This window comes from Anabrus simplex, chromosome X, assembly GCF_040414725.1.
Source record: "Anabrus simplex isolate iqAnaSimp1 chromosome X, ASM4041472v1, whole genome shotgun sequence".
In the NCBI taxonomy this organism is placed as follows: Eukaryota; Metazoa; Arthropoda; class Insecta; order Orthoptera; family Tettigoniidae; genus Anabrus; species Anabrus simplex.
In genome coordinates, this window is record NC_090279.1 from 165,238,860 (window position 1) to 165,254,045 (window position 15,186).

Below are 15,186 nucleotides of genomic sequence, written 5' to 3' on the forward strand. Positions count from 1 at the left end.
ACCGCAGTGTATAAATGTATTGCCATTGATGCTTTCACGACCCGTACTTATAGACATGATATAGGCTTTTGGGCTTATGCCGTGTCAAGAAAACAAGGTGAAATTCTTAACGTTTGGCAGACAACTGTGCTCTGCGTCATCGGAAGAAAATCTCGACTGTCCACGAGAAATGCTTCTTAAACAATGAGCTTTGAATTTAGACGTTATAGTAGAAGTGGAAATGGTACGTTCATTCGTCACCAGATGGCTCCTAGGACGCGGTACAGCGCTAGCGTTCGAAGCGGAAGCTGACGGAACCATCAGAATAAGCCCAAAAGCCTAGCCTATAATGAAAATGAAAACCTACAACCTGTTTTCCAGTCAGTGACCGGGTCAGGGATGGAATTAATGAAGTCCCCAACTTGCGACGAGGTTAGGAATTGTGCCGGCTGCCGAAGCCTGTCGCACTCCTCTGGGGCAATGATTAATGACTGACAGATGAATTGAAATGATACTGGAGAGTGTTGCTGGAATGAAAGTTGACAGGTAAAACTGGAGCACCCGGAGAAAAACCTGTCCTGCCTCCGCTTTGTCCAGCAAAAGTCTCACATAGAGCGACCGGGATTTGTACCACGGAACCCAGCGTTGAGAGGCCGACGCGCTGCCGTCTGAGCCACGGAGGCTCCGAAAGCCTATATCATGTATATAAATGTATTACTCAAAATTAATTTCAGCAGAGTCCGGCTCCATGGCTAAATGGTTAGCGTGCTGGCTTTTGGTGACAGGGGTCCCGGGTTCGATTCTAGGCAGGGTCGGGAATTTTAACCATCATTGGTTAATTTCGCTGGCACGGGGGCTGGGCGTATGTGTTGTCTTCATCATCATTTCATCCTCATCACGACGCGCAGGTCGCCTACGGGATTCAAATCAAGACCTGCACCTAGCGAGCCGAACTTGTCCTCGGACACTCCCGGCACTAAAAGCCAAACGCCATTTCATTTCAGTTTCAGCAGACCGAAGAACCTAACAGTTATAAATTATTCGGGATATCGTGGGTTCGAGCCCCACTGAAGGCAGTCTTGAAGATGGTTTTCCGTGGTTTCTCTTTTTCAAACTAGGCAAATGTTGGGGCTGTATCTTAATTAAAACCATGGTCGCCTCATTTCCAATCCTTTCAGTTTCCTATGCTATCGTCGCCATAAGACCTATCTGTACCGGTGCGATAAAAAACAAATAGTTAAAATGAAACACAAAATAATGAGAAAAGAAAACGTAATCATTCACTTTCCTGGTACGCGGTGATTACAAAGCATATCGTTTCGCGCGTTTTATTGGAACACCTGTTGAACACATTTAGGGCGTAATTTTGTATGCACACATATATGCGCTCATAACAGCTGTTTCTTATGCATGCAGAACTGTCAATCAACTCGTGACTACCGGGCGAGTTGGCCGTGCGCGTAGAGGCGCGCGGCTGTGAGCTTGCATCCGGGAGATAGTAGGTTCGAATCCCACTATCGGCAGCCCTGAAAATGGTTTTCCGTGGTTTCCCATTTTCACACCAGGCAAATGCTGGGCTGTACCTTAATTAAGGCCACGGCCGCTTCCTTCCAACTCCTAGGCCTTTCCTATCCCATTGTCTCCATAAGACCTATCTGTGTCGGTGCGACGTAAAGCCCATAGCAACTCGTGACTTTGAATGCGTGGGATAAGAGCTCCGAATTATAACATCTCCGGTATACCCCCATCTTCTTCTCTCACTGACTTCATTTTTCGTAGCAAGCCTCTATTCTAAATAAATTATTTGGTGGGGAAATTCGGTTAACGTGGTGGAGTTTTGGGATAGTGGAACTTGCTCATTCCAGAATGAAAGGAAGATTACGAAAGCTATGTAAGATACAACTTCTGGCCCATCGGTTTCAACAACGCCGCACAATTTGAAAGCTCTCACAAGGATTAAGGTCTGGATCTGAATAAGTTGATTGGGCGGAAAAAACATACACATGTTAAACTTATAATACAATTTATTTTCTTCAAATACTTTCAATTGTGGAATGCGCATCATCTTACGCAGCTTCTCCAACCGGTTTAATGGTAAGTTCATGGATCTGAAACAAGATAAACAACACATATTTAATATATTGTTTGTACAACTCATCGATGTAAATTTCGTCTATTTGTATTGCCTCCCACAAGACAGATGTTGGATGTCCAGTTTTACTGACATATTTTCTTCTGATTTACTGCTGAAAATAAATAATACGACGTATCTCCTGTTTTATTTTTCCCTTTGGAAGCTAAATTTCAAGCTGTATTGGAAATGATTTGTCAAAAGTATCATTCAAAAATATTGCAAAAGAACTTAAGGGTTGTCATGGTTCAAATCCCGGTCACTCCATGTGAGATTTGTGCTGGACAAAGCGGAGGCGGGACAGGTTGTTTTCCGGGTATTCCGGTTTTCCCTTTCATTAATCATTGCCCCAGAGGAGTGCGACAGGCTTCGGTAGCCGACACAATTACTATCCTCGCCGCTAGATGGGGGCTTCATTCATTCCCTTCCTGACCCGGTCGAATGACTTGAAACACGCTGTGGATTTGTCAATATAATGCGTTGTTTTATACAAAATAAGAATTATGGATTTATATGGACGTACCTATGTCAAAAATATGCACGTATTCCGTATATATGAATTTATATGCACTATAGGGAGCCTCCGTGGCTCAGACGGCAGCGCATCGGCCTCTCACCGCTGGATACCGTGGTTCAAATTCCGGTCACTCCATGTGAGATTTGTGCTGGACAAAGCGCAGGCGAGACAGGATTTTCTCCGGGTACTCCGGTTTTCCCTGTCATCTTTCATTCCAGCAACACCCTCCATTCTCATTTCACAGCATCTATCAGTCATTACTAAATCACTTTGGGAGTGGCGACCCCATCGTACTAATAGACTATACATGATTCATTTATTACATCCCTGACCCAGACAATGACTGGAAAACAGGTTGTAGGTTTTCATTTTCATTTTCATGCACTATAAAACTTAGCCAATCGATTTCAACTGGTATGAATTTCCTCGAGCTCGATAGCTGCAGTCGCTTAAGTGCGGCCAGTATCCAGTACTCGAGAGATAGTGGGTTCGAGCCCCACTGTCGGCAGCCCTGAAGATGGTTGTCCATGGTTTCCCATTTTCACACCAGGCAAATGCTGGGGCTATACCTTAAATAAGGGTTGTCATGGTTCAAATCCCGGTCACTCCATGTGAGATTTGTGCTGGACAAAGCGGAGGCGGGACAGGTTGTTTTCCGGGTATTCCGGTTTTCCGGCTTCCTTCCCACTTCTAGCCTTCTCCTGTCCCATCGTCGCCACAAGACCCAACTGTCTCGGTGCGACGTAAGCAACTTCAAAAAATATATTGTACCAGGAAAGCATAGGCCCTGGCACATGTATGTATGTTCAGTCTTCAGCCCTAAGGCTGGATCCCCAACAGCTCTGCCATCAGCTGTCATAGATGGCCTAGGCATCACTGAAGAGGCGTACTAGGGAAATGAGGAGTGAGGTAGTTTCCCGTTGCTTTTCTCACCGAGCCAGAAGTTGCTATTACATATCAGTCTGCCAATCCCACGGAAATGCATGCACCAACCGACCCTATGAGCAACATTCTCACATCATTCATAGCAGGGACTGGCTGCACAAGGAATAGCATTACTAGCATCACTCATACCTCAGTCACTTTCATATTGTCTAAGCCAAGGATACGACAGAGACAGATCAATGAAAGTAACAAAATTGCTCTAGCCCATACCAGAAGACATAGTGCACTGTAAACACTAGGTCCTGCCAGCAAAGGCATTCCCGGCACATATGAGTTATAAAATCTTTATTCATGAGCGAACGGCTAAGTTACGACGTACAAACAGCTGTGCGAGAGAATGTTCTCGTCCCTACTGCACTGCGTGAGGAAGACAGCATGAGAGGGGCAAGGTCGAGTGACGTCAGCACTGCTTGTAGCTCACCTGCCCGCAGAAACGTCTCGAAATTACTTTTTTAGCTTCTCAACGACTGGACCAATAAATATGAGACTAACACCAAATTGTAGCTCGCATTTTAAAAGTACAACCCTGCAAATTTGAGACTAATCCGTCCAGTGGTTTCAAAGATATGACGAGTTGAAGTTTGGGAAGTATTATCACCCCTCTGTCACCTGACTCAGAGTGCGGCTCCCAGCCAGATATAAATAGGTCGGCGAACCGAGGATATAGTCAGTGTATCTTAAACTCTACAATCATGACAAGACGTCAGTATGCTCCGTCGCGCTTCGCGAGAGACATAAAAGTTACACTCTAGAACTTTGAAAGTGTGCGAGGACATCGCAAGTGAAGTTTCAGCCGCGTCGAGGCGTGTGAAATGTTATAAAATTTTCTCCGACTAAACCATCATTGTATAAGATTTACGAGTGTCTTAACCAAATGAATTTACGATTGAGACTGTGCATTGAAGTATAATTGGGAATTCAAATGTTTAGTTTACCAGTTGACGGTATTGTGGCCTTTGTCAATCTCTCGTAATTTTGAACTTTATCACTGACAGTAACAGCATACTAGGACATCGTGTGTAATAAACTGAACTTCCAATTTATGACAATTTAATTTATTCTGATACTCATTTCTCGTATACTAGTGCGATTATGAACTGTGTGAAATACAATTCCACTAAATATTCAACAAATAACAGGACTAAATGTGACAATTTTTTCACATATTTTCTCGAACTTTCGATCATGACCCTGAAAAACTAACTGAATGTTAAGGACTTTTTATAGCAATATTAGGTCATACGAACTCGCGTCATGCAAATTCAGTCATAAAAACTTCTTAATCTATGAACCTTAGTATTCCAGAGACTGTTATAGGAGTGATATTACTGGCATTTTCTCGAGTGTTTCATGGACTGTGATGATTATGCTACGATTGAACCTAAGACATAATCAGTGACTATAATGAACTGTGACAGTGTTCAATTTTTATTCAATGAGTGAAACACTGTGTTTTCCATTTTTGAAAACGACTGTAGGTCATTACTGCATTAACTTGACTTATGGGCCATACTATAGCATAGACTGTGGTATTCTGAGTCACGTATTTAACATCGTAAAACAAAAGTGGGAATACGAACACTGCATTAAGACTTGTGTCAGTGTAAAATACCAATCTTAATGATAATTAAGAGTCCTACAACCCATTATATTGTGCCAATTGAACTTTCCGTGTTTCAACATTTCTCTTAAAAAAACATTGGAAATCTTGGCGAAGTGTCGTGATATTACACTGCGTAGAACGTCATTTCCAACGCGTGATCAAACGTGGTTTCTTCGATCGTGGTCTCCAGCGAGGGAATGATCGTGATTTCGGCGAGGGATAATAACGTGGTGTCTTCATTGAATGGACGTGTCACGCTGCTGGTGATGAGTTCGAGTCTTGGCTGCACGCTGCAGAAAGTTCCAGTCACCAAGCCGCAAGACAGTATTTCATCAATCCTTATAAGCAAATTACAGGTGATATAAGTGTTTTTCATACAATTTTTGAGTGAGTAATTCCACTTAGACACTAACTGACTTTTTAACAAAGCACTCAATCATTTATAGCGCTACATTCGCCAACAGAAAAGTGCTTCATGTGAATTTTACTATTCCTAATAATTCAACAAGACTCCATGTCTTGTTTTGAACTGTAGATTTCTCTTTAAAATCTTTTATAAATTTAATTCATTTCACTTAGACGAACTATAGGGTTTGCCATAAAGCAAGTGCACTATTTTATTTTCTTATAACATCGATTTAGATGAACTGTAGGAGTATACAGCAAGTGATTGAAAACTTTTACTTGAACTATCAGATTATTAATGGAAGTGTGTGTTAATATTATGTTTAAAAATCTTAGAAAAACTGTAGGTTTGCATCACAAGTGATGGACTTGTGTTTTACGCAAATTGGTTAAATGAAGTACTATGTGCAAAGTGTTATTTTGGAAGTTAAAGCTATATAAGAGATCCTAGATGAACTGTAGGGTGTTTATGATCTCAGAAAATTGGTATATCTTTTGGACATTTTTAACATCAAGTGGATGTCTCAGAATATAACAGCGCCGATATTTCATTTTTGCATTTTGAAAAGATTGACTGAAAAATTAAATTTGACAATTCAACTGCAGGGTAATTTACATGAAAATTTAAAAAAATATTGTCAAAAAGATTTTACCATCTATTATTCGCCCTGCGAAAATATCATTCTCTGTACCTGCTCCAATAAGTAACCGCACACTACCTGAGATCCTTCCCATGCTCTGGCCCCATAATCATTTCCCGGTACAATATATGTCTTAAAAGAAACGGAGCATGCAAATATGGCTAAATCTGCCCTCTAGTTATCACAGAATCCACAAAGGTTCAACCTGATAAAAACATTGGGATGCGTAAACCTTGAGGAAAAGAAATACTGTTAAGTGATATGAACAGAATCACGAAGTAATGTGAATTAAAAAAATCGAAACTATGAATTCTGTTTTGATTTAGAAATATATATAATGGGATGAGTATGCCGAGAGTATTTTCTGTCGCCAGAGGTAGAAAGAGGCAAAGGTGTCATTCTTGAGAACTACTAGAATACAATATAATCACCTGAACATGGGGTGGTGCTGCAAGAGCGTACAGAACAGCATCAGCGATGTCTTCAGGGAGAAGATGAGGACCTGTCGTCAAGACATTGGCTCTGCTGAACGTCTTCAGATTATCGAAGATCTCAGTGTTTACCAGACCAGGACTGATGCTCTGAAATGAAAAGGTGGTTATGCATTAAGTAGCTATAACGAGGAGGTTTCTAGCATTACTTAATGCTGATAATACTGACCCTTAATTTTATTTACTATCTTGTAAAATATTTGTTACATTGACAGTCTTCCTAATGAATGATGTGTAACTTTTATACCAGGTTTATACACCCTTTATGTGGAATTTGTCACTAATAAAGTGCGTATAAGTCTCCCGTGTATAGAGTCGGTAGATGTAGAGTGGGTCTTGGCCCATAAGTGGCCACGGCTCTGCACTCTGACCGGCCAACCGAGCAGAGGAGCGGTGGCCGTGGCTCTAGCGTGGCTCTCCGCCTCTGCATTCCGGAGACGGGACAGGGCTGGACGTCACGGCTGGCCCCAACTGTCGGCTGTCCTGAGAATGGTTTTCCGTGGTTTCCCATTCTCCTGCACTAAGGCGAATGCCGGGGCAGTTCCTAGTACAGGCCACGGCCGCCAACCCCCTCACCTTCTCCGAGCATCTCCTTCCCCGTAACAAATCTCCCGGCCTGAGAGACGGCGTCACCGTCTAATAAGGCTGGTTTCACACCAAGGAAGTCTTTACAAGTCAATCCAGTCACGTCTGGGTACGTCTAGGTCCGTCACGGCCAAGCCAGTCTAGTTAAGTCCTGTGGTTTCAAACTAAGCACGTCCAGTCCAGTCACATCCCCAGCTTAATGACCTGGTTCGAAAGAAGGTGAAAAGAAAAACACTAATTACCGAAAGGCTATATAATCAGAGCTTCGGCTAGCAATAATTTTAAGGTAAGTTAACACAAATACTACCGTACCTTTAATGCAAATAAGTATTTATTACACCACACAAAATAATTACAATACAAATTATATTATTTTAAGATAAATATTATAATTACAGTGATATTAACATAATTACAAAGCACAGACATTTAAGAAAATTGCGTAAAAGAAAATCCACTTTTCCAGATTCATGCACAAAACGCAAGAAGGAAATACGCTAAATAACAACACTGATCAGAATGTGACTCGTGTTGTTAAAACAATGAGACTGGACTGGACTGGACGCGTCAGAATCAAGCCCGGTTTGGTTCCCCTTCCACTTGACGGGACTAGATTAACCTTGATTTGACTGAGACCTGGTCTGTGTGAATGAAATATAGCTGTGGTAGCCTAAAACAAAGGGAGATTTCCGTGTTGGATTTTCCTGTTGACGGACTAGACGTGACTGGACGTGTTTGGTGTGAAACCAGCCTAAGAGGCCCACCTCCCGCTTCAGGGGAGAAATGAAAACATTTAGTAGCAGTAGTTACAGTGTATACATCTGTTATAGTTATTCACGGAATTGCTTATACAGACCAGAACCTCCTTACATTGAAAGAGCGGAAAATAACGTTGATGATCTCCACGATATTTTGAAGATAGAGGTTATGGGAGCTGGAAATGTCAGCAAAATAAAACACTTTAAGAGGCGGAGTGACTCATTTCTCCTGGATGACGGAAGTTAAAAAAATTAATGTCTATTTACGAAGGAATATGCTGGAATTGGTCCGCCTCTGTAGTTTAGTGGTTAGTATGATTAGCTGCCACCCGCGGAGGCCCAGGTTCGATTGCCGGCTCTGCCACGAAATTTGAAAAGTGGAACGAGGGCTGGAACAGGGTCCACTCAACCTCAGGAGGTCAACTGAGTAGAAGTGAGTTCGATTCCCTCCTCAACCATCCTCGAAGTGGTTTCCCGCGGTTTCCCACTTCTCCTGCAGGCAAATGCCCAGATGGTACCTAACTTACGGCCACGGCCGCTTCCTTCCCTCTTCCTTGTCCATCCCTTCCAATCATCCCATCCCCCCACGAGGCCCCTGTTCAGCATAGCAGGTGAGGCCACCTGGACGAAATACTGGTCATCCTCCCCCGTTGTATACCCCGACCCAGAATCTGAAGCTCCAGGACACTGCCCTTGAGGAAGTAGAGGTGGGATCCCTCGCTGAGTCCGAGGGAATAACCGCCCATGGAGGGTAAACAGATAAAGAAGAAGAAGACGAAGAAGAAATATGCCCGAATTGCCATTACCACAGACAGAAATGGCTTAATGAGACATCCTAGAGGTGGCTTTATACCTTGCGAATGTCAAGTTCTTACAGCACTACGGACATGAGCGCTGAATGAGGTTAGTAATTATTACCCGAGACGTAATTATTTCTTCTTCTCCCTCTTCTTCTTCTTCTTCTTCAAGTGCCATATCCGGTCCTCCCGACGTAGGCGATCACCCTGGAGAAAGCACCCCTTTCTTTAGCTAACTCAGAGTTGTTCGATTTTGTTGAAGCAAGTCCAGTCTTTGATGTTTTGGAGCCATGATATCGGTGTTCTACCAGCTTGCCTTCTCTCTTTCCTTGTAATATGAGGTGCAGAAGCCTGTACTATCTATCTATCTCTTAGAACATGACCTAAATAAGCTGTTTTCCTTTCTCTGGTGATGTTTGACAGCTCACGCTCGGCTCTTGCTCTCTTTAACACTTCAGTATTGGTCATAAAACCTGCCCCGGCTATTCTGAGCATTCCCCTATGTAACCACATTTCAAAGGCCTCTAATCTGTGAGAATTATATACCGCTGAAATATACGTATTATTGTTGTGCCCTTGTTTATTCAAACATCTGTTCGATTCGTGCTACCAAGTGGCTTCTCGAAAGGTTTGCTTCCTATATAGATAACTAGCAAAAGCGATCATAAAGGCGGTGATAAAACCAGTGGCTGGACGCAGCGTTTTACAACGAAGTCCAAAAAGCTAACCAGGAAGAAGAAGAAGAGGGTGATCGTGAAGAAATACGTCAGAGAAATGCAGGAAGAGATTCCTACGGCTTGGAACGAGTATATGCGTACGTTATAGTAATACAATGCGTATACCACGTTTATTAGGAAGAAAACATGCAACGCTTATACAGGGTTTATTCAATATATTTCTGTACAAAACCTTCTCAATGTATAACTATACAAGTGTTAACTAACTGTAATTTTTTGTTGTTGCTATTTGCTTTACGTCGCACCGACACAGATATGTCTTATGGCGACGATGGGATGGGAAAGGCCTAGGAAGTGGAAGGAAGCGGCCGTGGCCTTTATTAAGGTACAGCCCCGGCATTTGCCTGGTGTGAAAATGGAAAACCACGGAAAACCATCTTCAGGGCTGCCGACAGTGGGACTCGAACCCACGATCTCCCGATTACTGGATACTGGCCGCACTTAAGCGACTGCAGCTATCGAGCTCGGTCTGTAATTTTTTATTCGTAAGACTGTGAATATTTAATTTCTACAAAAGCATTATGCTCGAAACAAACTTTGAACGTAACAAGCCTTTGTGCAATCGCGATCAGAAGTATTCCGGGTGGAAAAGGAAACAGGTAACGTTCGGACGAAGATGATGGCTAACCCTGAGGATGAAGGAGAAGTAACCAAGCCAACGTCACATGTGTTCGTCTTCCAGGAGGTGTGGCTTGCAACGTTGCGCACTCAGAGGTCACTCCCAACTCATTTTTTTCGGCTATAATTTAATTGCGATGAAGTATGCACGATGTAATCCCACCCCAATATATGGCATTTAATTGTTTGATCAGCGCTGATAATAACTTCATAGGAACGGTTTTCCAAACGCCCTTGCGTCTCTGATAATCATAATTATTTAATGCCAGGTTATTTTTTTACTTTGGTTTTTGAGGATAAAAGTGATTATGGGCCGATGACCTACATTTTAGGCCCCTTTGAACAACAAGCATCATCATTATCATCAAAAATTATTATTGTTATTATTAGTATTAGTAGTATTTAACACGACCTATATTGACGAAAATGAGGGTCATTCTTTCTTACAGTGGTTGAACGCGATGCCATTTGATAACGAAGTCATCGCCGAGACCGCTAACATTTCAGTCAGACTTCCCACACAAGAATTACAAAGAAACTGGAGAATTTGACCTTCATTGAGTTGACATACACATTACATCTGTTGCCTTGAAGGAGCCGTGTGGTTCCTCCCTTCATTGCCCTCTCCCTTCATTGTCGAGCCAGTGGGACGTGTGGGCGGGCGGGGAAGCAAGTACCTTCCCCTCCGCGTGTGTTTCGTTCATTTTAGATATCGTCGTACTTCGTCTTCTCCACCTCCCCTCACTCTTCAGATGTGTGCATGTGTTAACGCGTCTAATGGATGTGACCAATGAGAGAGAGTGTGTATAAGCAAGTACTGGGTGGTACTGAGGGCTGTACTGATTTCTTGCCTGAAATGAATATTTCTGGCCACGAGATACTAAAGATTTCGAGTTGTAAACCATCAATTTTTGTTTGTTTGTTTGTCAAATTCAAGACTGCACAAGAGTTTTGAACATGCTACTTCACAAGTTTACCTGTCAAATTGCTTCCAATACATGAGAAGTCTTGAGAAGTCTTCAAGTGTCTTGAAAGATATTTTTCTTTTTGTGTTGGGGGCTAGTAAATGGAGAGCTCCAGGGTGAAAACTATGCCTTCTTACATACATATTTCCTAGAATTACCCGATGAGTCGGAAAATCTCAATTTTACTGTAATGGTGGGGGAGAAAACGATCTGGCTTGGAGGCGGTATTTTCTCCCAAGCCAGAGAAGAAAACCCCTCTTCGCTGAGTAATTTGGAGAATGTTGTGTTGAGATTTAATTAATGAGAGGATCAACCCTCACTTCCTAACAAACGTGTCTTTTCAGGGTTGAATTTTCAGTTATTTAGTGATCTAGATTTTTAATTTTGAAAAGGCCGATCACAACAAAAATGGCTTCGTCTTGAAACACCGGATCCCGAGAGATCTCGGAAGTTAAGCAACATTGGGTGTGGTCAAGATTTGGATGGGTTGTCACGCGCTGTTGGGGGGGGGGGGGTAAAGGAATGGAGAAGCGGAAAGGAACTGGCCACTCTACCGTACGTAAACTCCGGCTCAGGCACACATGTGCGGAGGTTGGGACCTGCCTTCGGGCAGATTACACCCTTACCTTATGGCGGAGGGATGTTGAATGTGTATTAATTGCGAAGTATGAGGCACTCCACGGCTATAGCCTAGTCAGTGAGCTTCGTAGAGTTTGTTTGTTTGTTTGTTTGTTTGTTTGTTTGTTTGTTCAACCCTTGTCCCGTTTCGTACGGGGTCGGGTATGAGGTGAGATGAATCTGTCGTGGCGGTTTTTTATGACCGGACGCCCTTCCTGACGTCATCTCATCAGAGGAGTTAATGAGATGAAATGAATGACGTGATATATGATACTAGGAAGGGAGAGGGCGAAACTTGGTGCTGGCACATAGCCTACTCCTGTCGAATAGCCTCAAGGGGTCTGATCAAGGCTTAACGTTTCCATCCGACGGACGAATCACCACCAACAGCGTCATATGCCCTCACTCCATATGAGCACTGCGGAGAGGTTCAGAATTTAATCCAGGTTTTTGGCACGCAATCTAGTGGTTAGAAATTGTATACCACAATAAAATGAATAAAAGGACAGCATATGAGGAGATTGCAAGATAAATATCTCAAGGAAGTTGACAGTTGTTTATTCTTAATACCATGCAGTAACTTAGAAGCAAACCCTATCTGGATGTTCGATTGACAATCTTCGCATATAAAAAATAGCATTCATTAAAAACTCAGCCATAGACGTCCAAGGGAGATACGGTTTACTCTGACATCTAGTAGGCCTAGAGTGAAACGAAACGTCGAAATGACGAGCAAACATCCAGATGGCGTCACATTAAAATAGCTGCACACGGTAGGTGAAGCCATATGATTATTTCAATTATTAAGATTATTGTTATCATGGAATTCCAAATACGTTTTCATGAAATAAGATATGAATTACCCTTGCATTGCTATCATTTTTATTCAATTCATGTGAGTAAATGCAATACAACATAACATCTGCAAATGATATATGATATATGATATATGATTATGTTGGAGGTACCCGCGTTAATCTTTTCCCAATGTAAATTATGCTATATTGCGTGTTTCTCTTCTTTTTTTTTTTTTTTCAAACATACATCCCACTGCAAGTCCAAGAACCACAACTGCTGCTTGCCTCTCCTTCATTGTATCAAACCTTGCTAAACCTTCAGCGATGTTGAACAGGCTTTGACACGATTTGACATTTTTTTCTTGTGAAATATTGAACTGAAAGAAAAACAGGCATTAGATCCTTTCCAACAGAGCAATATGACCTAGGCCACATTAGTTCAGTAGGTGTCTTAGATGCAACAACTTATCTCTTGGAGAGAGAATACAAGAAATACCATTCTGGTATCTTAGATGCAACAACTTAGAATAGCTTAGCTATTGGGCAGACAATAAAAGAAATACTGTTCTCATATCCAACGCGAAATCGGATGGTCGTGGGTTCGGATCCCACTTGTGCCCCGTTGGACATTTCTGTTCTCTACTCACTGAATTACGAGAGTATAGCTAGTTACCCAGTTGAACTACCCCTTAAAATAATAAGCAGCATCCACTGTCACCAGTGTTTAATTCGCATACAACAGCTTAGCTATCGGTGGGACAATACAAGAAATACCATTCTGGTATCTTAGATGCAACAGCTTAGCTATTGGAGAGACAATACAAAAAATACCAGTCTAATATCATAGAAGAACTTAGCTATTGGGGAGACAATAAAAGAAATACTGTTCTCGTATCTTAGATGCAACAACTTAGCTATTGGAGATATAATACAAAAAATGCCAGTCTGGTATCATAGAACAGCTTAGCTATTGGAGAGACAATACAAAAAATACCAGTCTGATATCACAGAAGAACTTAGCTATTGGGGAGACAATAAAAGAAATACTGTTCTCGTATCTTAGATGCAACAACTTAGCTATTGGAGATATAATACAAAAAATGCCAGTCTGGTATCATAGAACAGCTTAGCTATTGGAGAGACAATACAAAAAATACCAGTCTGATATCACAGAAGAACTTAGCTATTGGGGAGACAATAAAAGAAATACTGTTCTCGTATCTTAGATGCAACAACTTAGCTATTGGAGATATAATACAAAAAATGCCAGTCTGTTATCATAGAACAACTTAGCTATTGGAGGTACAACACAATAAATACCAGTCTGGTAACATACAACAGATTAGGTATTGGAGAGACAATATAAGAAATACCAGTCTGGTATCATACAATAGATTAGCTCTTGGAGAGACAATATAAAAAATACCAGTTTGGTATCTTTGATGCAACAGCTTAGTTATTGGAGAAACAGTACATTAAATACCATTCTGGTATCTTAGATGCAACAACTTAGCTATTGTAGAACCAATACAAGAAATACCGTTCTGGTATCTTAAATACAACAACTTAGCTATTGTAGAACCAATACAAGAAATACCGTTCTGGTATCTTAAGTGCAACAACTTAGCTATTGGAGGGACAATATAAGAAATACCTTTCAGGTATTTTAAATGCAACAGCTTAGCTATTAGAGAGAAAATACAATAAATACCATTCTGGTATCTTAGATGCAACAGCTTAGCTATTAGAGGGACAATACAAGAAATACCATTCTAGTGTCTTAGATGCAACAACTTAGCTATTAGAGCGACAATACAAGAAATATCATTCTAGTGTCTTAGATGCAACAACTTAGCTATTAGAGGGGCAATACAATAAATACCATTCTAGTGTCTTAGATGCAACAACTTAGCTATTAGAGCGACAATACAAGAAATACTATTCTAGTGTCTTAGATGCAACAACTTACCTATTAGAGGGGCAATACAAGAAATACCATTCTGGTGTCTTAGATGCAACAGCTTAGCTATTAGAGCGACAATACAAGAAATACTATTCTAGTGTCTTAGATGCAACAACTTAGCTATTAGAGCGACAATACAAGAAATACTATTCTAGTGTCTTAGATGCAACAGCTTAGCTATTAGAGCGGCAATACAAGAAATACCATTCTGGTATCTTAGATGCAACAACTTAGCTATTGGAGAGAAAATACAAGAAATACCACTCTGGTATCTTGGATGCAACAAATTCACTACTGGAGTGACAATAAAAGAAATACCAGTCTGGTATCATAGAACAGCTTAGCTATTGGAGAGACAATACAAAAAATACCAGTCTGATATCACAGAAGAACTTAGCTATTGGGGAGACAATAAAAGAAATACTGTTCTCGTATGTTAGATGCAACAACTTACTATTGGAGAGATAATACGAAAAATGCCAGTCTGTTATCATAGAACAACTTAGCTATTGTGGGGGACAATACAATAAATACCAGTCTGGTAACATACAACAGATTAGGTATTGGAGAGACAATATAAGAAATACCAGTCTGGTATCATACAACAGATTAGCTCTTGGAGAGACAATATAAGAA

General features: G+C 41.4%; 1 protein-coding gene across 1 annotated transcript in view; it reads right to left on the reverse strand.

Annotated features, from left to right (window-relative positions):
* Positions 1-1,985: 1,985 nt before the first annotated feature.
* The window catches only part of LOC136886419 (farnesol dehydrogenase), a 51,468-nt gene continuing 38,267 nt past the window's right edge, over positions 1,986-15,186 (reverse strand). Inside the window, exons 5-6 of the mRNA XM_067159192.2 lie at positions 6,653-6,802; positions 1,986-2,087 (exon numbers count right to left, since the gene is read on the reverse strand). Of these exons, the coding sequence (XP_067015293.1) occupies positions 2,046-2,087; positions 6,653-6,802 (192 nt within the window). The 3' untranslated portion in view covers positions 1,986-2,045. The remainder of the gene's footprint in view (positions 2,088-6,652; positions 6,803-15,186) is intronic.